The 27938-nt window shown below is 45.4% G+C and overlaps 2 protein-coding genes across 3 annotated transcripts; both read right to left on the bottom strand.

Moving 5' to 3' along the window:
• Window positions 1-182: 182 nt before the first annotated feature.
• On the bottom strand, window positions 183-21899 carry LOC142659179 (ficolin-1-like). Of its 2 annotated transcripts, XM_075835017.1 has the most exons (12): window positions 21799-21899; window positions 13459-15183; window positions 11292-12748; window positions 11049-11198; window positions 9965-10078; window positions 9326-9370; window positions 8290-8325; window positions 7526-7561; window positions 7095-7222; window positions 5851-5980; window positions 3446-3580; window positions 183-948 (listed from the first exon to the last, which is right to left on the bottom strand). In XM_075835017.1, the coding sequence occupies exons 4-12, from the start codon at window positions 11164-11166 to the stop codon at window positions 692-694; spliced, it is 999 nt and encodes a 332-aa protein (XP_075691132.1). In that variant the 5' UTR covers window positions 11167-11198; window positions 11292-12748; window positions 13459-15183; window positions 21799-21899; the 3' UTR covers window positions 183-691. The 2 variants fall into 2 exon arrangements, with proteins under 2 accessions (XP_075691132.1, XP_075691131.1); XM_075835016.1 differs by lacking the exon at window positions 11292-12748.
• Window positions 21900-21979: 80 nt separating this feature from the next.
• Window positions 21980-27938, bottom strand: LOC142659180 (transforming protein RhoA-like). The gene is made up of 5 exons (XM_075835018.1): window positions 27831-27938; window positions 25863-26020; window positions 25193-25313; window positions 23928-24058; window positions 21980-23154 (listed from the first exon to the last, which is right to left on the bottom strand). The coding sequence occupies exons 2-5, from the start codon at window positions 26016-26018 to the stop codon at window positions 22981-22983; spliced, it is 582 nt and encodes a 193-aa protein (XP_075691133.1). The 5' UTR covers window positions 26019-26020; window positions 27831-27938; the 3' UTR covers window positions 21980-22980.

Here is a 27938-nt window from a genome sequence, read left to right as displayed (position 1 = left end):
ATAAGCATAGACATAGCATCAAGGCAAGTGACAGGGAGGATTAATGGGGAGCTTTAGAGATGGAGACACTGCTCAGTGGTAATAGCCCTGAATTTCTGATAATCGGGCCCTTCACATGTCAGACTACTGAAATTTAACTTTTATTGATTATTCTAATTCCAGAAATCATGATGTCTCGGGATGGTGATCAATACGAGTCTTTCACTGGTTTATAGCATTACAGCCGGCCAGCCGGTATTAATGTAGGGGGGCCATAGCTATAGGGGGTGCAGAAGTAGCTGTCGCACATGGGCCCTGGTGTTTGGGGCCCCTTTGCTACATAAGAAGACACTAGTATTATAAATGGCACATGGTGGGTGAGGGGCCCTGTTACAGATTTTGTATTGGGACCCAGGAGCTTCAGGTCGCCCCCCTGTCCTCTTTGCACAATATGTAGGGGTATTCCTAATCACGTGCCAGTTAAGGGGGGGGCAATCCTCAGAATGGCAGCATTTACTTCTCTTTTGCGGGAAACATAAAAAAGTATAAAAAGATATTGCAGGAATATATTTTACAGTCGTCTTACATACACACGGGTTATAAAGTAAGACAAATACAGCGTCAGTCTATGAGGATATACGTAGCAGATGTGCGATGATTTTCTGGCCGATTATTTCATATGAACATGCAAATATGTCAGATGTCTCCTATCTTATATCATGTTTCTTCTGATCTTCATTTCCGCATGTTTGTAGGAGTAATCGAAGCCCTTGCCAGTTTTCCAAATGACACCATGACTCGGGGTGCTGTTGTACACGCCATGAAGATAAAGTCCATTCAGATTAGCATGGCGACAATTATTATACCACCATCCTCCCTTATATTTCTGCGCACAGCTGCCTTGGTGACCATCATTGTCCTGTTCCATGGTGGAAAATTTTATATCATTGTGGTAAGCCATAGAGTCCCCTGTAAAGTCATAAAAATATATACCATTAAGGCCACATTAAGACGGGCATATTGCACCCGCGTTTAACTGCCCATATAACACCTGGACCCTCCACGGTCCTATTGAACCAAACGCACAGCACCTATCCACAGGATAGGTGATAAATATCTGTTTGATGTGGGTTTGATTGTGGGACCCCCACCGATCACGAAAACAGGCTAACCTTGCCGTTCCTGGGAACCCCATAGGAATTACGCGGTAGTGCGCATGTTTGATCACCGCTGCATTCATTACTGTGGCTGCTGAGCGCTATCTCCAGTACCCCCATAGAAATTAATAGAGTGGTGGCCGAGCATTTCTACGTGGCTCCCAGGAACGGCGAGGTAAGCCTGCTCTCCTGATCGGTGGGGCCACACAATAGTCTGGGGGATCGTTCGTACTAACAATCCCACTAGAAACAGAAGAGACTAAACTGGACAATCATATTTACGGCAGACAGAAGTCTGTTGCTGGCCATCGCGAGCGATCGTTTGCGTGATTTTTCATTAACCCGTGTTCAACTGTCTATATTCCGGATGTAACACTCGGAGCCCCTACGGTTCTATTTAATAGAAATCTAAGGCTGGACACACACACGATAACGGGGGACTATGGCCATGTCAGCCGACTTCTATCTCATGTGTACGGCCAGCTTTAGACTTCTATTCAGTAGAACCGTAGGGGCTCCGGGAGTTACATCCGGAATATGGACAGTGGCGTCAGGGACTCCTCCTGGAGGGAATCCCCGACCACAGTGTCGGAAATGCTCTGGCTGGGGATCCCGCTGCTAAAGGGAGCTTCAGTGGCACTATCTACAGGGGAATGGGGATAGCGCTATATACAGTGGGGTTGGATCTATCTACAGGGGGGGGGGCGCTGTGTGACACAATCTACAGGTGGCGCTGTGTGGCTCCATCTACAGGGGGGGCTGTGTGACATTATCTACAGGGGGTAGTGTGGCATTATATACAGAGGGCACTGCAGCATCATCTACAGTGGGGTGTGTAGCACTATATACAGAGGGCACTGCGTCATTATCTAGAGGGGGGGTGTGGCACTATATACAGGGGGGCGTGGCACTATATACAGGGGGGGGTGTGGCACTATCTAAAGAGGGCACTGCGGCATTATCTACTGGGTGGGTGTGTGCCACTAAATACAGAGCAGTGTGGCACTATCTACAGAGGGAACAGTGGCATTATCTACAAGGGCTGTGTGGCACTATATATACAGAGGGCACTGCGGCATTATCTACACATGAATCCATCTGTTTTTAAAAATTCTTCAAAAACGGAAAGGATACAAAACAGATGCAAAACGCCCATCAAAAACGGACTGAGTTTTTAACGGCCGACTCCCGGACCCTGTTGTGTGAATAGAAACAACAGCAAACCCAGCGTGGTGTGGGATGGGTGGGAGATGTGGGGTGGGATTGGGTAGCTGTAAAGGCGCCAAAAACTAGCTACTCCCTGAAGTTATATGGAATCAATAGCGCAGTCGACTGCGCTATTGATTCCATCAAAAAAACGGAACCCTTTCATAGCGGTGACAAATACAAACCATTAGCAAAGTTTCCGTCACTATTCAGTGGTGATGCAAACGGAAGCTAAGGTTTCCGTTTGCCTTTCCATTGATGGGTTCCCCTGACGGAAAGCTCAGACGGAATCCCTCAGCGGAAAGACAAAGCTGATGTGAACACAGCCTTAGTTGCCTTAGTCGTCCCTTTTCAAGGCTAAATAGGTTTAAGTTGATGCATACCAAAAAGCCAGCGCTGTCCCCATCCTCCACTCCATCCACATAACAGGGGTTCAGGAGGGTGAGATATAAGGTGCTGTTTGGTGGGGTCTTCACATTGTAAGGCTGGCCATACACATTTCCCTAGATCCCCCTATACACGTGCACAGTCCCCTTGGCCGAGCGTAAACGTATTCTGGCAGCGGCTTATCTCCCCTGAGTGCAAAAGGATCGGGCATATTGAAATCCTACTGCTCGATCCTTCTCTCCCCCGACATCTGCCATCAGGGGGAGATTCGGGAAGCGCCCATACACATTAAATGGTTGGCCGGTCCACACAAAATAGGCAGGTTTGTCCAACATTAATCTGATGTGTGCGGCCATCTCACAGAAAGGAATAGGAACAGCTAAAGCTACAGTGTGAAGTTCTCACCACACAGCTCCTCATATCTCAGCTTCCTGGACCCTATGACAGCGTCATGAAAGACGTGCGATATTGGGGTTGTCTGTAGTCCCATTTGCATTTTTAGGGTTTCAGTAGAGTTCAGTCAGTCAACTATATGGGCCCCAGGTGGCTTCATATTGAAAGTGCTATATTCTGTACATGTCCCGTTTCAGTGACCAGTGCGGGGCAGAGAGTTGTGGGTAAAGCAGTGGTTATGCAGTACGCGGATATTAGTGTAGCTGCCATCATTATCGGGGTCATTGGCATGGGTTGTGCGTCTGACTAGTCAAGTCTCTCACCTGCATTTCCATCTTTGAAGGCCCCCAGAACTAATTTGTACTTCTGTGACTCTTCAAGAACTTTGAACGCTGAATATGTGGCAAAGTATTTTGTATATTCAAAATCCTGTAAATCGATCCGCAGCATCCAGGAGTCTGTAAAACATTAACACACACAGATAATACCCAGGTGTATGTAACAGAATATAAAGTCATCACACAGCGCCTCCTATGGGCTAAACTCTATGGTAACTGACAAGCCCTTTTCCACGTTCCCGCTGAAGACCCTGAAAAAGCTGCAGGTAAGAAACAGCGCAGATCTTTGCATCTATTGGGGATAAGTAAAAAACGATGTCATTTTCACATTTGGTTGGAGTTCCCCCTCATACCGACAAAATAGCTCTGACCCGTCGAGGCATGGACTCTACAAGACGTCTGAAGGTACCTGTGGTATCTGGCACCAAGACGTAGCAGCAGATCCTTTAAGTCCTGTAAATTGTGAGGTGCGGCCCCCATAGATTGGACTTGTTTTTCCAGCACATCCCACAGATGATCGATGGGATTGAGATCTGGGGAATTTGGAGACATGTCAACACCTTGATGTTTTTCCACATATTCCTTAAACCATTCCTGATCAATGTCTGCAGGGTGGCGGGGGCATTATCCTGCTGAAAGAGGGCACTGCCATGAAGTGGGCACTTGTCTGCAGCAAAGTTTAGGTCGGTGATACGGGTCACCCCCTCAACGTGAATGTCAGGACACAAGGTTTCCCAGCAGAACATTGTCCAGATTATCACCCTGCCCCCGCTGGCTTGTCTTCGTCCCATAATGCATCCTGGTGCCATCTCTTCCCCCAGGTGAGCGACGCACATGCACTTGGCCGTCCACATGATGTAAAAGGTGACTCACCAAACCAGGCGCCTCCTTGCTCCATGGTCCCGTTCTGATGGTCACGTGCCCATTGTAGGCGCTCTCGGTGGTGGACAGGGGTCAGCATGGGCGCTCTGACTAGTCTAGCCAGTAATGACTTTTTCAGTAATTCGTGGTACAGTTGCTCTACTGTCGGATCGGACCAGACGGGCTAGTCTTCACTACCTACTTGAATTAGTAAGCCTTGGGCGTCCATGACCCAGTTGCCGTTTCACTGATTGTCCTTTCTAGGACCCCTTTTGGTCGGTACTAACTGCGGTATACCGGGAGCTCCCCACAAGACCGGATGTTCTGGAGATGCTCTGACCCAGTTGTCTACCATCACAGTTTGGCGCTTGTCACAGTCGCTCAGATTATTACACTTCTCCATTTTTTCCAACATCAACTTCAAGAACTGACTGATCACTCGCTGTCGATATAAACCCCCCCCCCCCCCCGCTTGTCAGGCGCCATTATAACCGGATCATCAATGTCATCCCTTCACCTGTCAATGGTTTTAATGTTATGGCTGAACCGTGCACATAAATACACACACACATACATATATATTTTCAGTTATGACCACTTAGGCCCCATGCACACGACCGTAAAAACGCCCGTAATTACGGGCCCATAGACTTCTATTGGCCACGGGTACCTCCCCGTATGCTTACGGGAAGGTGCCCGGGCCGTTGAAAAATATAGAACATGTCCTATTTCAGGCCGTAATTATGGCACGGGCAGTCCATAGAAGTCTATGGGGCTCCCGTAATTACGGATGACTACGTGTGTGCACCCGTAATTACGGGAGCGTTGCTAGGCGACGTCAGCGTATAGTCACTGTCCAGGGTGCTGAAAGAGTTAAACGATCGGCAGTAACTCTTTCAGCACCTGGGACAGTGACTGCCGATCACAATATAGATAAAGCTGTAAAAAAAAAAAAAAAGACGTTCATACTTACCCAGAACTCCCTGCTTCTTCCTCCAGTCCGGCCTCCTGGGATGACGTTTCAGCCCATGTGACCGCTGCAGCCAATCACAGGCCAATCACATGCTGCAGCGGTCACATGGACTGCCGTGTCATCCAGGGAGGTCGGGCTGGATGTCAAGAGAGGGACGCGTCACCAAGACAACGGCCGGGTAAGTATGAATTTCTTTTACTTTGATTACGGAAAGGGCCGTCCCTTCTCTCTATCCTGCACTGATAGAGAGAAGGGGCTGCCGAGAAGTGCAGTGTAATTTTGCAGAGAAAACTTGCCTGTAAATACTGGTGCAATACGGGTCGAATACGTGTGACCAATGACCCGTATTTACGCCAATATTTACGGGTGGACAAAAATACGGTCGTGTGCATGAGGCCTTACAGTGGAGACCTGAGTATAGGAAGAACTGAATGAGCAATGGAAAAATGTTAACGCTGAGTAACAGCTGGTAAATATACAATGTGTGAAAGGCCTTTACCCCGGCACACTAGACGGGCCGTCTCACGCGCAACCAGCACAAAGAAAACTGAAATACCTGAGGAAGTCAATGTGTGAAGATTTTCATTGCCCAACCAGAACTCATTCATGCGGTTTCCAAATCCAATCTTGTATGAAAACCAATCACGATAGAAATCCACCGACCCATCGCAGCGCCTCTGGAAAACCTAGATAGGAACACGGAGGATCAGAAGTTTGTTTGGAAAGGGACATTATTCCCAAGTTTAGAAGATTGTTACCAATATGGCCTCTTCTCCTCCCCTCCTTATTCCTGTCCTTGTTCTCTTGACCTTTTGGTGCTCTGACCTCCCCTTGCTCCAGTCCATGTTTTTTATCTAGTCCACTTGACCCGCTCTTGACCATCTTTTTCACATTTTGGCATCTCTGTAAGGCCCCATGCACACGACCGTAAAAATTTATTTACGGGAAGGTGTCCAGGTCGTAGAAGTGTACCACAAAAGATAGGACATGTCCTATATTTTGCTTTTTATAGTCCAGGCTCCCTTACTTTGTATGGGAGCATGGGCCGAAAATGCGAACGGCCGTCCGTGCCCGTAATCGCGGCCCGTGATTACGGGCACGGCCGTGTGCATGAAGCCTTACTTCGGGACAGGTTGATGTTCTAATTCTGGTTTGGCAGCCATGTTATGTGATGTTTCCTTGGACTTGGTTTTGCTCTGGTAACATTGCCCATCTTTCTCCAGTACGTTACTAACCCAGTAACTTAAAGGGGTAGTCCACTTTAAACCAATCCCTTTACGTTAGACAGGTCCCCTCACTATAAGCTTGGAATCCCATTGATCGGCTGTAATCGGTGGTGGAAGCTGTCACTAGTGTTCAATTTCTCTGCAGCGCCACCGCTGGGGAAAATGAAGCATTACAGTTTCCATTTAAAACAATGGGCTGCTGTAAGAATGTTTCAGGTCCTCCAGCATGAAAGACACTGTAGCCACTCTCCAGTCTGGTTAATAGATGAGGGCTTTGTGGACCCTTAAAGGGTAACGAAACTTATAAAAAAACTTTTGACATGTTATAGTGACATGTCAGAAGTTTTCATTGCTGGGTGTCTGAGCACTGAGACCACCGCTGATCGCTAAAACAAAGTGGCAGAACCTAAGCACTTCTGGCTTTTCGTTTTAGCGATCAGTGGGGTCTCAGTGCTCCTACGACCACCGATCAAAACTTCTGACTTGTCAAAAGTTTTTTTTAAAAGTTTACTTACCCTTTAAACTTGTTTCTGACTGAGCACCATTACAATAAGTAATCAATCTACTAACTTACAATCCAGCCTCCTCCGTCAGTGCTCATGTCACACAGCACCTTCAGGGGGGTCTTTCCATCAGGGAATATTGTATACCAATCACTTAATACTTCTCCCTGTTCTTGCAGCTCCTTACAGTCCCGGGCACCTGCAATAGTATAAAAAAGAATAAAAAAATAAATCAAATAAAGAGTTAATATTTTAAAAAACATAAGAAATCACACGTCCATTGCCTTACTCTGTGTTGCTGAAGTACTTCTCCAAGCTTCCGCTTATTGTACCTAACATTATACACAGTAGTCAATTTGAAAGGAGCTGCAGTATAAAGCATGGGGGAGGGACAGAGCAATGGTCTAAGGATCTGATGAGGCAGGAGGTGAATTGCAGACTCCTAGTAGGCAATGCAGATAAGTAGAGTCCCTGATCATAGCTTTTATTTGTCTCTACTCACCATTTCCTACTTTTATTCCTAGGACACCAGTTTCACCTGTTGCAATGAATTAAAATATGAGTAATCATTTTAATAATATCACAAGCCGATCTTTTGTTTTGGACCTGTATTAGATAATACTATTTTATGGTGAGATTTGGTAATATAACTCCCAGCAGTTATTTTCCATTAACAATCGGACCTTCACTCACCAGAGACACAAGGATCACACGAAGACGACTAAATCATGGATGGATCTTACCACCTGGGGAACGAGGCCGGTGTAAAAATATTCATTGTCATTATTTTCCTTCATTTTTCATACTTGCTGCATACCAACGACTCCGTCTTCTCCAAGAAATAATCAGTGATATTGATACAGATCTATATTCAATGGTAGGAGATGGGCGTAGGATGGCAGTTGGCACTGTGGCTTGACAGTTAGTGGTCACCGACTAAGGCCCCATGCACACAAGCGTGCCACTGACGGCCGCCCGCATTTTCGGTCCGTGCTCCCATACAAAGTAAAATACAAAAAATAGGACGTGCTCCATAATTCCCGGCACGGTTCTACGGCACGGACACTTATCCGTAGCGATACGTAAAGGTGTCCGCGGCCAATAGAACTGAATGGGTCCGTAAAACGGACAGTCCGCGGTTTTACGGTCGTGTGCATGGGGCCTAAGTCACTACCATATGAGAGCGCTGGGTTATCAGATGTGAGTAAATGACTTTAGACAAAAGGTGAATGATTCATTATCTCTTTTTATGTGTTTTGAACGCACCTTTTTCCCCTCTGGCTCCGGTGTTTCCAGCTTCACCTGTCCAAGCAAATTGAAATGTGAATAATAATTTTAATATGGCGCAGTGACTTGTGAGTGTTTATAGAAGTCGTACTTATTTAAAGGGGTTTTCCGGGACTATAATATTGATGGTCTAGCCTTAGGATGGGCCATCAATATCAGATCGGTGGTGGTCCAACTTCCGTCAATCAGCCGCATGAAGGAGGTCCGGTTTCATTTGAATGGGGCTGAGCTGCAGTACCAGGTGCAGCCACTACAAAATGTACGGCGCTGTGCCTGGTAAGCAACAAAGGGGACGTGGCTCTCATTGGAGATCTGTGGCCCCTTCGGTCAGCTGATCGTTGAGCATCCGGGAGTCGAACCTCCACCGATCTGATTATCCGTACGATAGGCCATTAAAGGGTAACTAAACTTTCCAAAAACTTTTGACACGTCACTATGAAGTTTTAATTGGTGGGGCTCCGAGCACTGAGACCCCCACAATAGCTAAAACAAAGCGGCAGAAGCGCGTGGTTGAGCAATGTGCCGTTTTGTTTCTGATTGTCTTTCATCGTTGCGGTGTACGGGCTCAATAGAAAGCCTACGAGTCCGTACACCGCTCGCTTAGCTTCCCGAGGAAAGACGATCAGAAACGAAGCGGCACATCGCTTACCTGAGCGCTTCTGCTGCTTTGTGTTAGCGATCGGTGGGGGTCCCAGTGCTCGGACCCCCACGGATCAAAACTTCTGACTTGTCAAAAGTTTTTGGCAAGTTTAGTTACTCTTTAATATTATACTCCCAGAAAACACCTTTAAAAGAATCCAAAATCCTGTCGCAATAAATGATCTGTGTAGCCCACGGTGTCATGCATTCGACAGAATTATAGATCCATGTTGTACAGATTCAGAATACGACCCCTGATACAGGCAGCCTGTGGCTCTTGAGCTGTTGTGAATCTGCCAGGGCATGCTGGGAGTTGTAGTTTTCAACATCTGGAAAGCCACCGCTCTAAGATGACCTTGAAATCTTTGCATTTTACCTTTTTCTCCTGGGGGTCCTGCTTTTCCTGGCTTTCCCTCTGTTCCTGAAAAACATAAAACGTTGCTTGAATTCTATGCGCGCTCACCTATTCCAGGTTCCTCTGCAGTTATATTTTTCTATTCTTGTGCTCATAAATGTTCTTGCTCTTTTAGGTCATGTTCACACTGGCGTCAAGTCTTCTGTTATAACGGAGGTTATAATACCATGATAGATCTAAACTGTGACTGTCAGACCCCAATAACGCAGTTCTGTCGAGGTTTTTCGTGATTTTAACAGCAAGTATAGCGTTTCATACTGCGCTATTCACAGTTATAAGTGATGGAAACCTCAACAGGACCACTGATTTTTTATACTGTAACTGGGGTCATGATGTTGAAACAATGGTCAGCCATTTTGGAGGCTACAGAGAGATGTTTTTGGTCACCTGGTCACCCACTTGCATACAAGTGTATGTAGAATCTTCCCTGCCAACGCCTCCTCTCACTGTTCATGTCTGTCAATCTTGGGTATATTACTCCCACAGTCACGACCCTGTTGTTTCTATGTAGCCCCCCCTCCCACATTGAAGTAGGAACCTCCACATGACAGACCACATGCAAATCACACAATTTACAAAAAGAAAAATAATAACAATTACCCGTCAGTCCTGCTGCTCCAGGTTCTCCTTTATGTCCAGGTGGTCCTGGAAACCCGGGACAACCTCTAATGATGGTCAACTTGTCAGATCCTCCGATTCCCACAATGTTCACCTCTAGGAGAGTAGGTTATAAAAGGCAATAACAGATTATAACATTCACCTTCTGAGAAAGCTGGGTGACAAACAATATGGCCGCCATTACAGGTCTCGCAAGTGGCTATCGGCACCTTTACACCCAAGTCAACTTTGACTTAGAAGAAATTGCACATATATCTTTTAAACCTCACACACTCAGTCTTACTTGTGTGAATCCTTCTCTGTCTTGTAATGTCCCGGATAGTAGCGCCCCCTGCGTGCAGGACCTCTGTATTACATCCAATGTACTATCATGTGACCGTGACATCATTAAAGCTCCTCCACTACTAGTGGTTGGTAGTGATCGGCCTCTGGTCGGTTTTGCAGTTTTAAATGGCACAAAAACAATTCAGCAGCAGGAGGTGGGGATGGTGGAGGTCACCTAAGCACCCGATAGTAGCCCATCGCAACTCGCATTCACTATTGACCATGGCATCTAAGGGGTTAAACTGCCGGGATCATTGTAATCTTGCGGCAGGAGCTCGACTATGTATAACAGCCGCACTCCTTCCACTAATCTCGTGGGTACGGTGGCAGTACCCACAAGATCATTGTGACGTATATATCCGTAACTCGCTCGTGACCCATATATACGTCATAAAGGGTTAAAATCAGGTCAGAAAAAACGTTGCCTCTATACAGATATATTTTAAAACTAATCCGTACATAATTGGTAGCGCTAATGGCGGACATTAACGTTACAGGACTCTGGGGAGTCAGCCCATCCTGAGATTTGTTCTGGGACCCTTTGCTTTCTGTGTTCGCCCCTCACCCCTTTTCCCTCTGGGCTCATTTACATATCTGTTTTTCGGCTCTATAGTCTCTATGGGTAAAGGTTTGCTTTCCTCCCTCTACTGCAATCCAATTCTTTTTATAGCCAAAACTATATTGACCTGCGTGTAAAGTTCTATATCTTTAGTTGTATCTTAAAATATATCATATCACTCACCCGGGCATGAGTCATTGGCACGGACCAAACTTGTCACCAACCAGAGAATCAAAACTTTCAGAGTAGATGTCATCGTCGTCTTCTTGTCTCGATATTTGGAGGAATCCTTTACAGACATGAAACATGAAGACCTTGTATGGCTGTTTATACCTCGATAAGAATGACAGATGGTTTTGTTTAGAGCCCGTTTTTATTACGTGTTTCGTAACCTTATTAACACCTTCACGATCAGACAAAAATTACCTTCCCGTCGAAAGAGCAAACTTTAGGGGTTTCTTAAATAGATCAAAAAAGTCCTTTCGTTTCTGAGACAAGAAGCTCTCACGCGTCAGCCGCCGGCCGACACAACGTCCTCCATTTGATTTTCCTGTATTTGACCCGGCTTTCGACTTGATATAATTTATCCGTGTACTGACCTCCGGCCTATACCTGACGTGGTCTCCTGATACCGTGTACTGGACACGCCTGTTGCCAACCCATATCTGTAAGACTACGAGACAGTTCAGTATCCGAGATCTGTGGCCAACCGTCTACTGGGGACTATACAAAAGACCGCGACCTGGGAATATTACCGGCAAAGTCCATACCTCCTGGAAGGGGTCAATTTATTATATGGTCTTGGTCATCCATTGCTGGCTGCCAAACTTCCCGCTACGCTGTGCAACTCTGCTTCAAAGTCTTCGAGATGTCACCCAAGTTCTCACCACGCACTGAGTGCTGTGCCTCTTCGTTTTTGATTGGCTGTCCTCGGAAGCTGAGCAAACAGTGTACCGACTCATAGGCTTTCTATTGAGCCCCCACTCATCAAAACGTCTGAAATGTCACTATGACATGTCAGAGACTCAGAATTGTTAAAAGTTCAGTTGTTTTATTACTTTAGTGGAACGTGTATACATCTGTATGTTATGAGCTCCTCCTAGTGGCGACTGCAGGCAGCTATAAATATATGGCTGAATTCTATGTCTGCATGAATGGAGACACAATTTATTTATTGGGGGCACTCAGTTGGCATTATTGTTTCTGGGTGTAGTCTGCCAGCACTGTTAATGGGGGTCACTCTGAAAGTGCTGTTAATGTAGTGGAGGCACTATGGCTGATATGGGGGTGTGGTCAGTACTCATGGGTGGGGTCTCCTAGTGCTTTCTGTCGTTCCACTCCATCACACTCACATATGATTGAATTATAGATTTTATTGTCTGCGTTAATAAAATACACAGAAGTTGTGAGCTTCTTCAGGAGAAACAGTGAAGGCGTCTGAGGAGCATTAAACGTGTCTCTGAGACATTCATCTTGCGCGAAGGATCGGTCTTCATACCCCGGAGAGTGCAATGAGGAGACATATTATTCATACAATGGATGGAAACGTGGACATCTCTGGATGAGTAGGCGTCTTCCTTACTTGTGTATTTCTACGAAGACCCTGGAATTATCAGAGCGGATCTGACAACTGCTCACTTAGGCCCCATCCACACGATCGTAAAAATTGTGGACCCATTCAGTTTTATTGGCTGCGGACACCTTTCCGTATCGCTACGGATGGGTGTCCGTGCCGTAGAAATGTTCTGAAAATAATGTCCGTTCTTTTGCATTTTGCGGGCCGTGATTACGGGCAGTGTGCATGGGGCCTTAGGAGGAGTATGTGGACTGCTTGGTTGTCAGATGGATGTTCAGCTGCTCCGTAATTGTGGATCGAGGAAATGCTAGAAAATTACCAAGAAGGATTACGATCAGGAGAAATGATAATACGCTACATGGAAATAAAACCGCCTCTTACATCGTTGTCAGCAGCCATATTTGAGGTTAGAGGTGCAGCCTTCAAGGAGACGTTCAGTTGTGGTGGTAAAAATAATTTCCCTTACGTCCTACCAGCCGCACAATAATGGTTTATTTCTGCCCCATTACTAGGACAGATGGCATTTTTAATTAATTAAATTAAACACTAATTAACTTGATCCCCTCACTATAAAAGGACGTTTGGCCCCCTTGTGTTTATTATAAAGTAGTCGCATTAATATGGACCGGAAGCTTGTGCTGCTGTTAGGACTAAGGCCCCATGCACACGACCGTAAAAATTCTCTCTAATTACGGACCCATCCACTTCTATTGCCACAGACACCTCTCCGTATCGCTACGAGTAGGTGGCCGTGCCGTAGAAGTGTACCGCGAATGATAGGACATGTCCTATCTTTTGCGTTTTACGGTCGATGCTCCCATAGGACGGGCCGAGAATGCAGGCTGTGGCCTGCAGCCATGCGTGCCCGCAATCGCGGGTCGTGATCACGGGCACGGCCGTGTGCATGAGGCCTAAGGGAATACTGGTTAATCTTAGATATCGACACATTCTGAGGGGTGGAAGGATGAGGGAGACTGTCCTGAACTAGACTAAATGGAACAGAATAATCTCCGATACCTGGGACATCTGTGTCCTGACTCGTCTCCTCTCGGATGTCTTGATCTTAGAAGAATCCTAGAAGATGAAAGCCCAGCTTGTGCCGTATGAGGCTCGTGGAGCCATCCAGGTGTTGTACAAGCATTGTGGATAAAAAAAACATACGTCAGTTCTATTTATAGGGATGTCATTATAAATATGGGGTTAGTAGAACGTCTATATTCTCAACAGTTGGACTATCGCTACAGAGAAGCATAGATTGTATTATATTACATTACCTGAGGGTAGAAGTGATATAGCTACTGCCATCTAACAAGATGAGAGGTTTCATTGGAGTCCATCGTGCAGGAGATGAGAAACTGGTGGTGATGATGGAGGCCAGAGAAGCCATAGGATGTAAATAGGCACATCAGAATGATGGACGTGGACAATGATGGAAATGTTGTTGGATGGTGGAACTTAGTATGATGGACGACTTTGCTGCATGATGGAAATGTTGCTGGATGGTGGAATGAAGTAGGATGGACTTTGCTGGACGGTGGAATGAAGTATGATGGACTTTGCTGGACGGTGGAATGAAGTAGGATGGACTTTGCTGGACGGTGGAATGAAGTAGGATGGACTTTGCTGGATGGTGGAATTAAGTATGATGGACTTTGCTGGACGGTGGAATGAAGTAGGATGGACTTTGCTGGACGGTGGAATGAAGTAGGATGGACTTTGCTGGATGGTGGAATTAAGTATGATGGACTTTGCTGGACGGTGGAATGAAGTAGGATGGACTTTGCTGGACGGTGGAATGAAGTAGGATGGACTTTGCTGGATGGTGGAATGAAGTATGATGGACTTTGCTGGACGGTGGAATGAAGTATGATGGACTTTGCTGGACGGTGGAATGAAGTATGATGGACTTTGCTGGACGGTGGAATGAAGTATGATGGACGTCTTTGCTGGATGATGGAACTCAACATGAAGGAAATGTTGCTTGATGGTTTATCCAAGTAGGACTTTTATGGATGCTGGCACGAAGAATGATGGATAACTTTGCTGGATGGTGGAATTCAGCATGATGGACATGTTGCTGGATGGTACAACTAAGTAGGACTTTTCTGAATGCGGGAACGAGGTATGATGGAAAATTTTACTGGATGGTGCACCTAAACATGATAAAAATGTTGCAGGATGGTGGAACGAAGTTGCTGGATGGTGGAATGCAGCAGTTGAAAGAGCCACATCTTTACCTGATTTACTGGGCTAGAGCTGGAGGTATAACATCAGAGTGTCCAATGTATTTGTATAATCGTGTAAGTCTAACAAAGCAGATGTGCTTAAAGTGGGCTTGGTCTTTTTCCGCTATGTGACTCTTGAATTCTTCAATGTAGGACACAGGAAAGTCTTTGGTCAGATAGTCATTAAGACGATTTGCGGGCACTTTTACTGGGGACTCTGTTCTCCCAGCCTCGAGTTATGACCAGTTAATAGTGGAAAAAAACGTGTGCTGACGGATGTTGTCATTCCCACCCAGCCTCAGGGAAGCCCGTGTGCACCAAAGCGTCTTTAGCCCCTTAAGGACCGGGCCTGTTTGGACCTTAATGACCGGGCTTGATTTTTCAAATCTGGTATGTCTGACTTTGTCGCAGACTAACCCTGTAATAGTTTTGCATATCCAAGTAATTCTGACATTGTTTTTTCGTCACATTAGACTTTATTTAGGTGGTAAATGTAGACTGATACGATTTGCATAAACTAATAAAAATACAAAAATTTATGAAATTTTGTAAAAGTTCAAATTTTTCCCTATTTTGAACTGCAATATGTCACATATGTATATACATACTGTACACTTTTTGAAAATATATATATATTTCCATCTCTTTACTCTATTTTGGCAGAATGTTTGAAAAAAATAGATAAATTGAGGCATTTAGGAGACTTACAAATTTATTCATGATTTTATAAATTTTGAGGTACATTTGGTTTTCCTGCACTAAGCCAAGTTTTCACAGGCTCATAGGTGTCATAATGTTGGCAACCCCCATAAATCACCCCATTTTTAAAACTACACCCCTTAAGGTATTTATTAAGGGTTGTTGTAAGTATTTTGACCCCACAGTTTTTTTGTTAGAATTCATGCAAAGGAGATGAAAAAAAATAAAACTCCACTTTTTTCACAAATGTGTCATATTGAGGACAGATTTCTTTGTAAAGCGACCATGAGAATGAAGAAACACCCCCCAAAATCTATCGCCCTGTTTCTCCGGTCTTCAAAAATACCCCCATTGTGGCCCTAATGCATTGCCTGGACACACGGCAGGGCCCAAAAGGAAGGGAGCACCCAGTGGCTTTCAGGAGTCATATTTTGCTTGAAAATGTTTTAGGCCCCACAGCACATTTGGAGAGGTTTTGAGCTGCCAGAACGATAGAAACTCCCCATAAACGACACCATTTAGAAAACTAGACCCCCTCAAGGTATTTTTTTTTTCACAGATGTGCCACTTTCATGAATTGTTTTTTTCTACAAAGCAAAGTAAACTGAGGAAATGCGCCCCACATTTTATTGCGCTGGTACTTCTGTGCTAAAAAAAACAACCCAATGAGGCCCTAATCTGCTGTTTCGATACACGCCGGGCTTTCATGGCATCATTCTAGCTTGAATACTTTACTGGCGCCATTTCATGTCTGCCGAGTCTTTGAGGGGCTAGGGCAAAAGAAAAATAATTCAAGTAGTGGATAAAACTACAACCCTCAAGATATTCATCTAGGGGTATGATGAGAATTTTTAATTTTGATTAGACTTTTGCTGAAATCCAAATTATAAGTGGCCAATGTGGTAATGAGAAATGGGGTGAAAATTAAGTCGAGAATGAATAAAGTGATGCAAATGTCTGACGGGACAAAACGCGTGTACAAATAACATAAAAAATGTAATAATCTAGTGACGAATGGTACATGTGAAAACATTCGTGCATACGGAGGCCCGGTTTGTCTGGGTAAGTATCACACTGGTAGCCGCTGTCTCTTCTTGTTCCATTTTTGAAACACACCCGACACCTTTTTTGGGGATGTTTCTTATTAGCAGTTGGGGGCACTTGGGATGGAAACTGCTGTCCCGGAACGACTCTGCTGGCCTCGCTGGAGGTTCTAGCCGTGGTCTTCCCACCCTGGTCTCCAAAAATAAAACATTGTATGACCTTTTCCAGGTAGTTCAGGTAAGATCCCTGGTTTCCTGTATATAGTAGATGAATTATACAGCCCCATTTGCACAAGATGGATGGCCAATTTTTTGTACCAGACCCTGGACTTTCTAACGTCACTATAGGGCTGCAGCATTTGGTCGGCAAGGTCCACCCCTCCCATATGTATATTGTACTGCTGTATGCGGTTTAGTAATGGTGGCCTTCGTCCCTCGCACAGAAACAGGACTCCTTTCATCAGCATGGATGGCGGTGATCACGAGGACATCTTTTTTATCCCGGTACTTAACGATCATGATGTCCTCATGACAAAGACCCCGACTTTCATTGGCCTTTAACTTCAGGTTCACCAGCGCCTTTGGAAGGCCTTTCTTGTTGCGTCTAATCAGGCCGCAAGACACGTTGTTTTTTTTTTTTTATACAATTTTAAACAATGGAGCACTTGTATAAAAATTGTCAATATACGAGTGGTACCCCTTGTCTTGTAGTGGGTAAATTAGGTCCCAGATGATTCGTCCACTTAGATTGAGCCGATCATAGCTGGGGGCACTTTCTGGTGGATATTGGGAATTGTCCATGTAGTGAATGAAACACATTATGGCCTAAAAACGTATGCGTTTCATCACTGCACGATACATGGGGTTATCGTACAGGACATCAGTCGACCAATATGGCCTTATAGTGGGCTTTGTTACAATGCCTATATTTAAAAGAAGGCCCCAAGATTTTAGCGTTTCTGCCTGGTCGACTGGATACCAGATGTTGGATCTGGCATAAAAAGACGTGGAGTTACTTGCCATAAGTGGTTGGGCATACAAATTGGTTTGTATAACCATTACGCTAATTAAGAAGAACTTAACAAAATCTGCCGCACTTTATCCGGTGGTATCTATATTAATCCCTGATACAGAAGTAAAATCAGGAATCTGGGGATTATATGTGGCTGTGGACAGCCAATCGGGCTCACTAGCGCTTGTGCTAGGCTGACTTTCGCTCAGCCGGCCCCATCTTGCTTCCGGTTCATCGCTGTCACTGGATGACGACAGCAATAAAAATTGCTCATCAGCCGCACTAGCACTGTCTGTGTCTGAACACATTATCGCAAAGGCTTCCTCAGCTATTACAACCGCTGAGACATTGTGGATATATATATACATACACTAACTTATAACTATATTAACATATTTATTTTTTTTATATATATTTTTTATCCGAAACCCTAATAACGTAACCCTTACTAGCACTACCTAAAACCCTACACCTAGCGAACGCAAATTAACATCCAACCCTAATGCTGCCTAACACCCTACACCTAACCCTACCTAATACCCTACACCTAACACCCCACACCTAACCCTACCTAATACCCTACACCTAACCCTACCTAATACCCCACACCTAACACCCTACACCTAACCCTACCTAACACCCTACACCTAACCCTACCTAATACTCTACACCTAACCCTACCTAACACCCCACACCTAACCCTACCTAAAACTCTATATATAATCAAATTATTTGATTTGTGACACACAAAATGACAGGAGGGTTATATGGATGGGTGGGGAGGGATCACAGGGGCAGATATGAAGGGGTTAAATCTGTTTTTTGACTCAACTGAAGGACAGGCTGACACAACCTCTGACAGCAGTGAGATCAGAGCCGTGTACCGGCTTTTTCTCCTGCCTTTGCTACATTGATAGCGGTCATTGGTCTGTCGTCAGTGACTGACCAATCACAGCCATCGCCAGGCTGGGACCACTTTGGTCCCCCAGCCGCTGACTGCGACGATCAGCTTTCGGCACAGTTCTGACACCGTGTGTTTACACGATCTAGCAGCCGACCATGACGTTCATTTTCGTCATAGGTCCTTAAGTCCATAGGTCCTGTGCTCTCTTGCCCAAGACCGATATATGATGGTTCGTTTTCTATGACTGCTCTCCGTTTCTCTTCTCTGGTTTGACCGTCAAAAGGATAGGTTTTTGTCAGCATCGTATATAATGTAACGCCAAAAGCAAACCAGTCCACGCCAGAATTGTATAGTCTGCCCTGTATCATCTCCGGAGCCTCAAATCCTGCAGTCCCGCATCTTCCACTTACTTTGATACCTTCGAACATGTTATGAAGGGAAAGACCATAATCCGTAATCTTCACGTGCCCCTCTCGGCTCAGTAAGATGTTTCTCAGTTTTATGTCACGGTGGACAATCCACTTCGAATGTAGGAATTGAAGTCCACAAACTATTTCAGCAGCCAGTTGATGGTGCTAATGTCCATCTCGGTTGTCTTCACAACGTAGTCAAAAAGAGTTCCACCGCTGGCCAGCTCCATTACATAGAATACGTGGCGGCTTGTGTGGAAGGCTCCATAACCGTGGACCAGGAAGGGGCATTGGTTGGCCCACTCCAGCACATCTTTCCTCCGCAATATTCTCCTGGTTTGTTATTAACTTTGACTTCTTTAATATCTTAATGGCCCCCTGCTCTTTACGGAGGGCATCTGTTTCTAACATCACTTTGCCCTCCCCCAGTACGTGATATCTAAATGTGCCCACAATTAAAGGGACAGGGACTGCCCTCTGGCTGGTGGAGGGCAGGTTGAGGTCTTCTTCTGTCTTTTGGAGCCACAGCACAGGTTTCACTTTTTTAAACTTTTTTTTTCTGACCATATGATCTGACCTTTCTTAAAACTTTTGATGTCACGGACATCGCTTTTCATTTTCTTTGGTTAGATTGACTGTGTTTTCAATCAGTTCTGCTAATATCGAGTTGCTCATTTGATCTTTTTGTGACAGAAGTGACGTCACTTTCTTATCTCGTTTGTCGGAGTCCTTTTTTTCTTCTACATCTGGTGTTTTTCCATCAGTTTTTCTTATAAGATGGAGCTAGAACTTCCTCTAGATCTTTCTTTTCTCGAGTTCCGCTCTTTATATTGTCCTCATCATTTATCTTCTTTTCTATTGAGCCGGCCCTCTGTTTTGTTCCACGGACTTCCCTTCAAGATTCTCACCCATCGGCTTGGATTTCTTCTTCCTTTTAGATTTTCCATCTTTTTTTGGGAGCTCCTTTTTGCTTATATTTTTCTGTTCCTTCCCATGTGTCTGTTTGCCACGTCCTTCTCGGCTTCCTCTTTCATCTCTCCTTTTCTCCTCTGTCTCTGTCAATAAATGTATGGCCAAAGGTGCTCTAGGGGGAAAGGGGGGGTTTTTTGAACTTTTCATTTATTTTAACTTTAACCAGCGATCGTTAGATCGCTTGCACGATATACTGCAATACTAATGTATTGCAGTATATCAGGATTCTGACAGGCATCTATTAAGCCCTGCCAGGAACGGGACCCCAACGCAGATGTGAACAGAGCCTAACTAATACAAACAGATGGAATATCAGCTTGTATCCGTCAGCTGTTGACTTCAATGTTAAAAAAAACAAAATACTGAAAGCTACTTCCGGTCAGGTTTTACGTCATTTTTTACGGAAACCAGGAGCGCAGAATACGGTATTTCTGCTGTCCAAAAAAAAAATGGAAACCTGATGGAACGAAGCCTAGCTGAGCACAACTGATGCAAAAATAAAACCCATTGAAATCAAGTTTTTTTTTTTTAATGGAAACGTTAACTTCCGTTCTTGTGGTCCTCTGACGGATGCGCTAGAACGGAAGCCACAACGCAGATGTGAACGCAGCCTAACCTAGAAAACACTTATCCATCGTCAAGTCATCGTTGAGAGTACCACAAACGAGACCAGTTTCAGACAGCTGCAAGACCCGCACCTCCATGGTTCTACTGAAGCGAATTTAGAAGAGGTTTTTCCGGTGACCTAGGTTTGGTTCAGTTGAACTGCGGGGGGGGGGGTGTTCCGGTGTTGCGGTCATAATATAGAAGTTACTGTAATGATATCACTAGAGAGATCAAGCATTCTGTGTAAAGCAGCTTCAGCGTGCACCATATGAGGAAGTTTCATGATCCTGTAAGGGGGCAGGCAGGAAGCGGTTAGAAGGAGGTTTGCAGAAGACTTGAAGCCTGCAGTTTCATGGATTGTTCAGCAGAAATCCACAGCAATATTTTACTATGAAATAGGTCAGAAGTGATCTATATATGTAATCGTTCAACATCTACCAAACGCGTGGGGTCGCTTGTAAGATTTGCTCGTGCTTGACAGCTTCACTGGTATATTTGACTGTCCTGGGATACCCCATGAATCCAGCCTATAGTCGTTGCATGGTTGGCAGATGTTGGCATTGCTTCTGACCTGTTGTAAGCTCCCTGGCAATAGACGGTGTGGCTGACAGGAGGAGCTACTTTACTGTCTCGATCAGTGACAAAAGTACAGAATAGAGCTGAACCACAAATATTCTGATCGTGCCGTCACATACCAGTAGGTTTAATAACTATTCTAGTATTAGGATTATCTTTTCTGCCCAAAAATTGTTTTCTATGTAACACTCTTAATATTAAAAAAAGGTCCCACCTGCTAATGTCTGGTTATAGGGGGTCCTCCTGCCAAGTCCCAAGGGAGGCCACTAAGTCCAATGTCGGGGCAACGGTCGTAAATGGAAATGATCCAAACATTATAGCCATACAGTAGTGATGGTTTAACAGATTTTATCAAGGGGAGAATCCAATTTTATACAAAGGTTGGATTGGTGGATTTCTGGGGATCTCACGGTCACATGACTAAAGGGACCCAAGGCGCTCTTTTATAAATTATAGCTCTTGGATTCATACGTTGGTGTCTCTATGGGGCTGTTCACATCTGCATTGGAGGGGGCATTACAAATTCGGTTTTCGCCTGACAAATTGCTTGACTCCAAAAGCATGCTGCGCTATTATGTCAATCAAAATAACGGAAACCACGTCAAAGACCCAACGGAACCCGTTAAACCCAATGCGTTCCGTTGGGTGCCGATGGTTTCCGTCATGCAGCGGATCCCGAGTTTCCGGTATTTTTGCTGTTCTGCGCCTATTAGAGCACAGCAACAGAAATCTGAAGCCTAAGCTATGCTGTTGAGATTTCCATTGACTTCAATGATTCTCGTGCACATGCTCAGTAGAGCACCACAAACCCCTAATTCTTGTGATTAGCGGCGGGTCCCAGCACCCCCAAAAATACTATTTTCTATCAGGGCTCTACAAAATATCAGAAGATAGAAAAATGCGCACATACCCGTTGCACGTCACCTCGTTCTAATAAGGTAAGTGGTTTGGGAACACAACCTCCTGTGGTGCCTCGTACCTCTTCTTCCTGGATGATAACCTTTAACCTTTTAGTCTCTCCATCTACATTCTATATAGGACACTGTAACCTTAAATAAAACAGAATCCGTAATTATAGAGGCGGGAGGCGATTTACTAAACATGACTACACAGTTTTATTGTGAAATTCTGCTTGCTGAGAAAGGGTGTAAATCTTTTTGGAAAAAAAAAAAAAGATAGTATCAACCTTAAAAAGAGGGAATAAAATTAGACATCTTTAAAAACACACAGGAAATAAAAAGCGAGGGCTGGGCCCAAACATCAGGGAGACACAGGATGGGGAGATGATGTGGCGCAGAAACAATCAGAGCCGATGCTCGGAACTCCGCAAGACCGCTTCCTTTTCCTGTTTCTTAACCCCATCCTGACATTAGAAGCTCTAGGCCCACAGCACCGGGGCCGGTCAGCCGAACGATCCTCTCTGTCAGGCAGAGAGGACCGTCCTGCAGCTCTTGGTGTTGTGGAACTACAGATCCCAGCAGGGCTCGCTTGGGCTTGCAGTAGCACAAATGCTGAAGAGCGAATTGCCCGTCTCGGCCCGGCTCACTCGTGTACAAACATCTGAGACATATATATATGTATATATAGAGAAAGGGAAAATCAGTTTTTGTGAAGCAGAATAAAATCCCCCAAAATTCTGCTACCGTGTACCCCTAAACCAGCGCTGGTTATCTCATAGAGGTCATGGAGAACATGGCACTGCCCGTCGCCCCATGTTGAGAACTCCTTCAAAAGTTCTAGACAGCATGGCACCTGAGCCCGACATTATCTTGAAAGTTTCCTAAAGAACGTGGTCCTGTCCCTGTGGATGGGACATGTAGAACGTGGCACCGACCACGAATGATGGAGGTGGTAAGGGCCGGCAGATGTTGGCATTGCCTCCCCCGCTGACCTCTTGAAAGGTCCTTCGCAATAAGGCAGTGTGGCTGATATAGGAGTGGTACACAGCTTCATCACGGGCCCCCTCGTCAGCCCAAGGTACAGAACGGACCTGGAGCCTTTTGGGCAAAGAGGGGAGCAGACGGAATGCGTGAGGAAGGATGGGGAGGGGGCGTTGGGGGAGGTTATCTTTCTTTTGCTGTTCGGCCGCACTTTAGAGGAGATTGCACGTGTTCTTCTTGCGACCTCGCTTGGCCTGTAATGCAGCTCTTGTCGCCATCTCAAACACTTCCCGCACACCGTCCTTTGTTTTAGCGGAGCATTCCAGGTAGCCAAATGCACTGATCCTATTTGCCATGTCCCTGCCTTCTTCTGGCTTCACTGGCTCCTGTATGAGGAAACAACGTCAGCAACAGGGACACACTTACACAGGTTTACACTAGCTGATCCCTTCTAGCACCAACCATGCCTTAAAGGGGAACCCCGCAGACCTTCACACTCCCCAAAGAATAATATCTGCAGGTGCCGAACTTGATGGGCAGTACCCAAAAGTTTGAGAGACTGCCTAGTGTCAGGCCTTGCCATCTGAGGGACCACATATGGAGGTCTGGTAATATGCATTGGGGGGTTAGAGGAGTTGTCCAGAATTAGAAAAACATGGCTGCGTTCTTCCAAAAACAGTGCCGCACCTGTCCACAGGTTGTGTCTGGTATTGCAGATTTTCTCCATTAAAGTAAATAGGATTGATCTACAATAGCGCACGCAACCTGAAAGCAGCCGTGTTTTCTAAACCTGGAGAACCCCTTTAAGAACTCTATATTTAAAGGGCTTCCCCAGGTATGAGAAATAAGTTTGTTTTCAGTGTCCAGGATTAGGGATAAACCTATAGGAGATCTACATATCCACACCTGGCACTGGATAGATAGAAACTGCTCAGTAATAACTGCGGGGCCCGGGATCTGCTCTCGGTGACTACCTCCCGCGCTCTTTACAAGTAGTACAAACACAGAGACCCCTTTAATGTACGTAATTTTCCTTTTCGTCTTACTACACAACCGAATCTCCCATATTCCCAACTTCAGAACCTCCCCTTCCCATAAAATACCCTGAAAAACCTCCAGCCCCCAGACCATATATCAGAGCAGGTCCCGCGTCACACACCTGCTTCATCTTGGCCAGCTCACGCCGAGTGTGCTCATCGTTCCTTAGATCCTTCTTATTTCCTACCAATATTATGGGCACATTGGGACAGAAATGTTTCACCTCCGGAGTCCACTTTTCAGGGATGTTTTCTGGAAACAAGAATTTTTTTTTAAAAAGTTCATTTTATTTTATCATAGAAACCCAAGATCCACCAAGTCTTACAAAACTATCTAAAGGTGTGTAAGGAATAAGGAGGACAGTAACTTGGACTCTAGGCTGACCCAAAGCAGAATCCCTACCTACCAAACCTTAGGGAGTAGCCTCCATCCTCAAATCACTTATAGGAGAAATGTATTATTACACGCTGAGTGGGCGACCATAAAATATATGGACAGGCCACGTCCGCTGGAGCGAAAAACACCCTCTGTCAGCAACTCTCTGCTCTGGTGTCCCTCGATGACCTCCATGTGGCCTAATAGTGTATGGGAGAGGATGGTCTTCAGGAGTCAACCCCTTTTAATTTATTTACTGCACGATTTTGCAACAGTTTGTGGTTAGGTTCATCCTTATGGATTGTCACCGTTCACCTCTCTGTGCAACCAGACAAAACAACAGCAGGCAACAGCATAGGAGTGACTGGGCAAGGAAAGCCGTAAAATAGCTTTAAGGGTATAATAGATCGAACTTTCTTTAGAAGCACAAAAAAGGGGCTCTTAAAGGGGCTGTCCACCTTCTGACAACTGATGACCTATCCACCAGATAGGTCATCAGTATGTCATCGGTGCGGGTCTGACACCTGGACACTGATAAGCCGCTCCGGTGGCCTGCGGGCACCGGATGTTGTGGCACAAAATGCTATGTACGGAGCCCGGAAGCAGTTGGCTCTGTACATAGCATAGCGGCCGTGCTGCAGACCCGCTACTATTCACAGTACTGCAGATCGGCCGCTATTCAGTGGCCGGAGCCAACTGCTTCCGGCTTGTACGTCTGGTGCATGGAGGCACTGGACCAGCTGATCTGGGTGTCGGATCCCCACGGATCATGTACAGATCCGGTGGATAGGTCATTGGTTGTCATAGCTGGAAAACCCCTTTAATGTCCAGTATAAATAAATTAGACTGCCCCTACTGGTGATACCATGGTCACTACACTCTGTGATATTAAATAGTATAAGAAATAAGGTCGTTATGACAGAAAGAACCTCTTGGCCACTGATGTGAGGAGACTTGAGGATAAATCTTGTATTTTAAAGACTCATGCACTAAATAACGGGTATTACTTACCCAAACTGTCAGGGCTGTCAATGGAGAAACACATGAGGATGACGTCAGTATCAGGATAGGACAGGGGTCTGAGACGATCGTAATCCTCCTGGCCGGCTGTATCCCAAAGAGCCAGCTCCACCTGCCAAAAAGACAAATCTATTGTTGGTCTGCATTCAGCCCCCCTATTATGAAATGGTTTTACACTATCAGGACCCCCCCCCCCCCCCCACAACCCTATAATCTGTCCAGTATTCTTAAAGGGATATTCACACAATACTGGTGGGGTCCCAATTCCAGGACCCCCACCCACGTGACCTTCTAGAATGGCTGGGGTACCACCTATGTCATAAATGAGCAGATCCTGGTACTAAATACACATAGAACATCTCTAAGGCTCTGTTCACATCAGCGTCATAGGATCCGTTAGGGGACTCCGCCGGAGATTATGTCATATTTAAACCCATTAAAGTCAATAAGTTCCGTCGTGCGCTGTTTGTTGCCGTCACGCTTTCGTTTTCCTCACGCTCTGCCCCTACGATGGAGCATAACACTGGAAAACTGAACGCAAATGAGTTTGGATGGGACTCTTAGCTTTTACTTATAAGGGCGCGCGCACACGCACACGCACACACTAAAGGGACGGGGTTCCTGGGCATATCCTTGTGTGATCTTTCAGCACGATTGTTACCTGCTTGGAGTCGACCTCTATATCAGCCACGTAATTCTCAAAGACGGTCGGCACGTAGACTTCAGGAAACTGGTCTTTGCTGAATACGATGAGTAGACAAGTCTTACCGCAGGCGCCATCACCCACAATCACAAGCTTTTTACGTATGGCAGCCATTTCTGGGGGAGAATGAAAGGTAGAGGATGTTACACCCATCAGGTCATTGCTTATAGTCGCTCCCGCACGGTCGCTGGTTGCGATTGTATAACTAGTAAATAATATTTTCATACATCTATACGTTTTTACATGTGTTCAGGTTTGTACATAAACCACAAAGCGGTAAATGAGTGTTTATGTATAGAGAATAGTTATATAAAAAGTAGTCACATTGTAAAGTTATTACATTACTTATCCTGTACTGATCCGGAGTTACATCCTGTATTATACTCCAGAGCTGCACTCACTATTCTGCTGGTGGAGTCACTGTGTACATACATTACATTACTTATCCTGTACTGATCCTGAGTTATATCCTGCATTATACTCCAGAGCTGCACTCACTATTCTGCTGGTGGAGTCACTGTGTACATACATTACATTACTTATCCTGTACTGCTCCTGTTACATCCTGTATTATACTCCAGAGCTGCACTCACTATTCTGCTGGTGGAGTCACTGTGTACATACATTACATTACTTATCCTGTACTGCTCCTGTTACATCCTGTATTATACTCCAGAGCTGCACTCACTATTCTGCTGGTGTAGACACTGTGTACATACATTACATTACTTATCCTGTACTGATCATGAGTTACATCCTGTATTATACTCCAGAGCTGCACTCACTATTCTGCTGGTGGAGTCACTGTGTACATACATTACATTACTTATCCTGTACTGATCCTGAGTTACATCCTGTATTATACTCCAGAGCTGCACTCACTATTCTGCTGGTGGAGTCACTGTGTACATACATTACATTACTTATCCTGTACTGATCCTGAGTTACATCCTGTATTATACTCCAGAGCTGCACTCACTATTCTGCTGGTGGAGTCACTGTGTACATACATTACATTACTTATCCTGTACTGATCCTGAGTTACATCCTTTATTATACTCCAGAGCTGCACTCACTATTCTGCTGGTGGAGTCACTGTGTACATACATTACATTACTTATCCTGTACTGATCCGGAGTTATATCCTGTATTATACTCCAGAGCTGCACTCACTATTCTGCTGGTGGAGTCACTGTGTACATACATTACTTATCCTGTACTGATCCTGAGTTACATCCTGTATTATACTCCAGAGCTGCACTCACTATTCTGCTGGTGGAGTCACGGTGTACATACATTACATTACTTATCCTGTACTGATCCCGAGTTACATCCTGTATTATACTCCAGAGCTGCACTCACTATTCTGCTGGTTGTCATTGGAAACAGCCAACAAACGTGTTGACAGACACACCCCTAACAGCTTTGCTAAGCTCCTATGATAACCTGAGTGTATTAAACCACCTGTAACGCCCTGGCCACCAAACTTGTAGCCCACGGCTTCATGTCAACTGCTTCCTGGCTGCCATCTTGTACTATGTGTGACTTGAGGGCTGATGACGTGTATAAATTGTCACCTGCAACTCATTTGGACATCATTTTACAACTTCACCCTCTGGATGTATAGCCCCGCCCACAGGTCATGACGTCATTAACGCTACACAAATTTAGCATAACATTGTTTCCTCCTAAACGAGTAATCTCCTTCATAGTGAGCCTCTCAATCCTGTTCTTTACGTTTTTCAGACCCGGCATTGACGTCATGTATTGTTCCAGTGACGTCAAGTGACACATAGGCGGGAAACACCCTAAATGCACGTTCGCGCTCAAACGAAGATTCTCCTACTGGACGGGATCGCACAGCAACTCCTTTCCGCAAAACAAGCGCTCACACTCGAACTCTGACCCCGGTAAAGACCCACTTACCGTCCGCTCTGTCCCGCTGCTTCCACCCGTCTGATCAGCTGTGACGTGTCAAGCGCCCGCCCTCTCAGCCAATCACCGCGAGCACCGCCCAAGACTGACAGTCTAGGA

This window comes from Rhinoderma darwinii, chromosome 8, assembly GCF_050947455.1.
Source record: "Rhinoderma darwinii isolate aRhiDar2 chromosome 8, aRhiDar2.hap1, whole genome shotgun sequence".
In the NCBI taxonomy this organism is placed as follows: domain Eukaryota; kingdom Metazoa; phylum Chordata; class Amphibia; order Anura; family Rhinodermatidae; genus Rhinoderma; species Rhinoderma darwinii.
This window is presented reverse-complemented; position numbering and strand designations above follow the sequence as displayed.

What these genes read in the sequence shown, in the direction of transcription:
- LOC142659179 (XM_075835017.1), bottom strand. Translation starts at nt 11,166, where the DNA reads ATGTCTGTAAAGGATTCCTCCAAATATCGAGACAAGAAGACGACGATG. An exon ending in CGGAGCCAGAGGGGAAAAAG is followed by an intron (nt 7,562 to 8,289) that starts GTGCGTTCAAAA and finishes TCATTGCAACAG; the next exon opens with GTGAAACTGGTGTCCTAGGA. An exon ending in AGGAATAAAAGTAGGAAATG is followed by an intron (nt 7,223 to 7,525) that starts GTGAGTAGAGAC and finishes ATACTATTGCAG; the next exon opens with GTGCCCGGGACTGTAAGGAG.
- LOC142659180 (XM_075835018.1), bottom strand. Translation starts at nt 26,018, where the DNA reads ATGGCTGCCATACGTAAAAAGCTTGTGATTGTGGGTGATGGCGCCTGC. An exon ending in TAGAGGTCGACTCCAAGCAG is followed by an intron (nt 25,314 to 25,862) that starts GTAACAATCGTG and finishes TCTTTTTGGCAG; the next exon opens with GTGGAGCTGGCTCTTTGGGA. An exon ending in AGCTGGCCAAGATGAAGCAG is followed by an intron (nt 23,155 to 23,927) that starts GTGTGTGACGCG and finishes TTCCTCATACAG; the next exon opens with GAGCCAGTGAAGCCAGAAGA.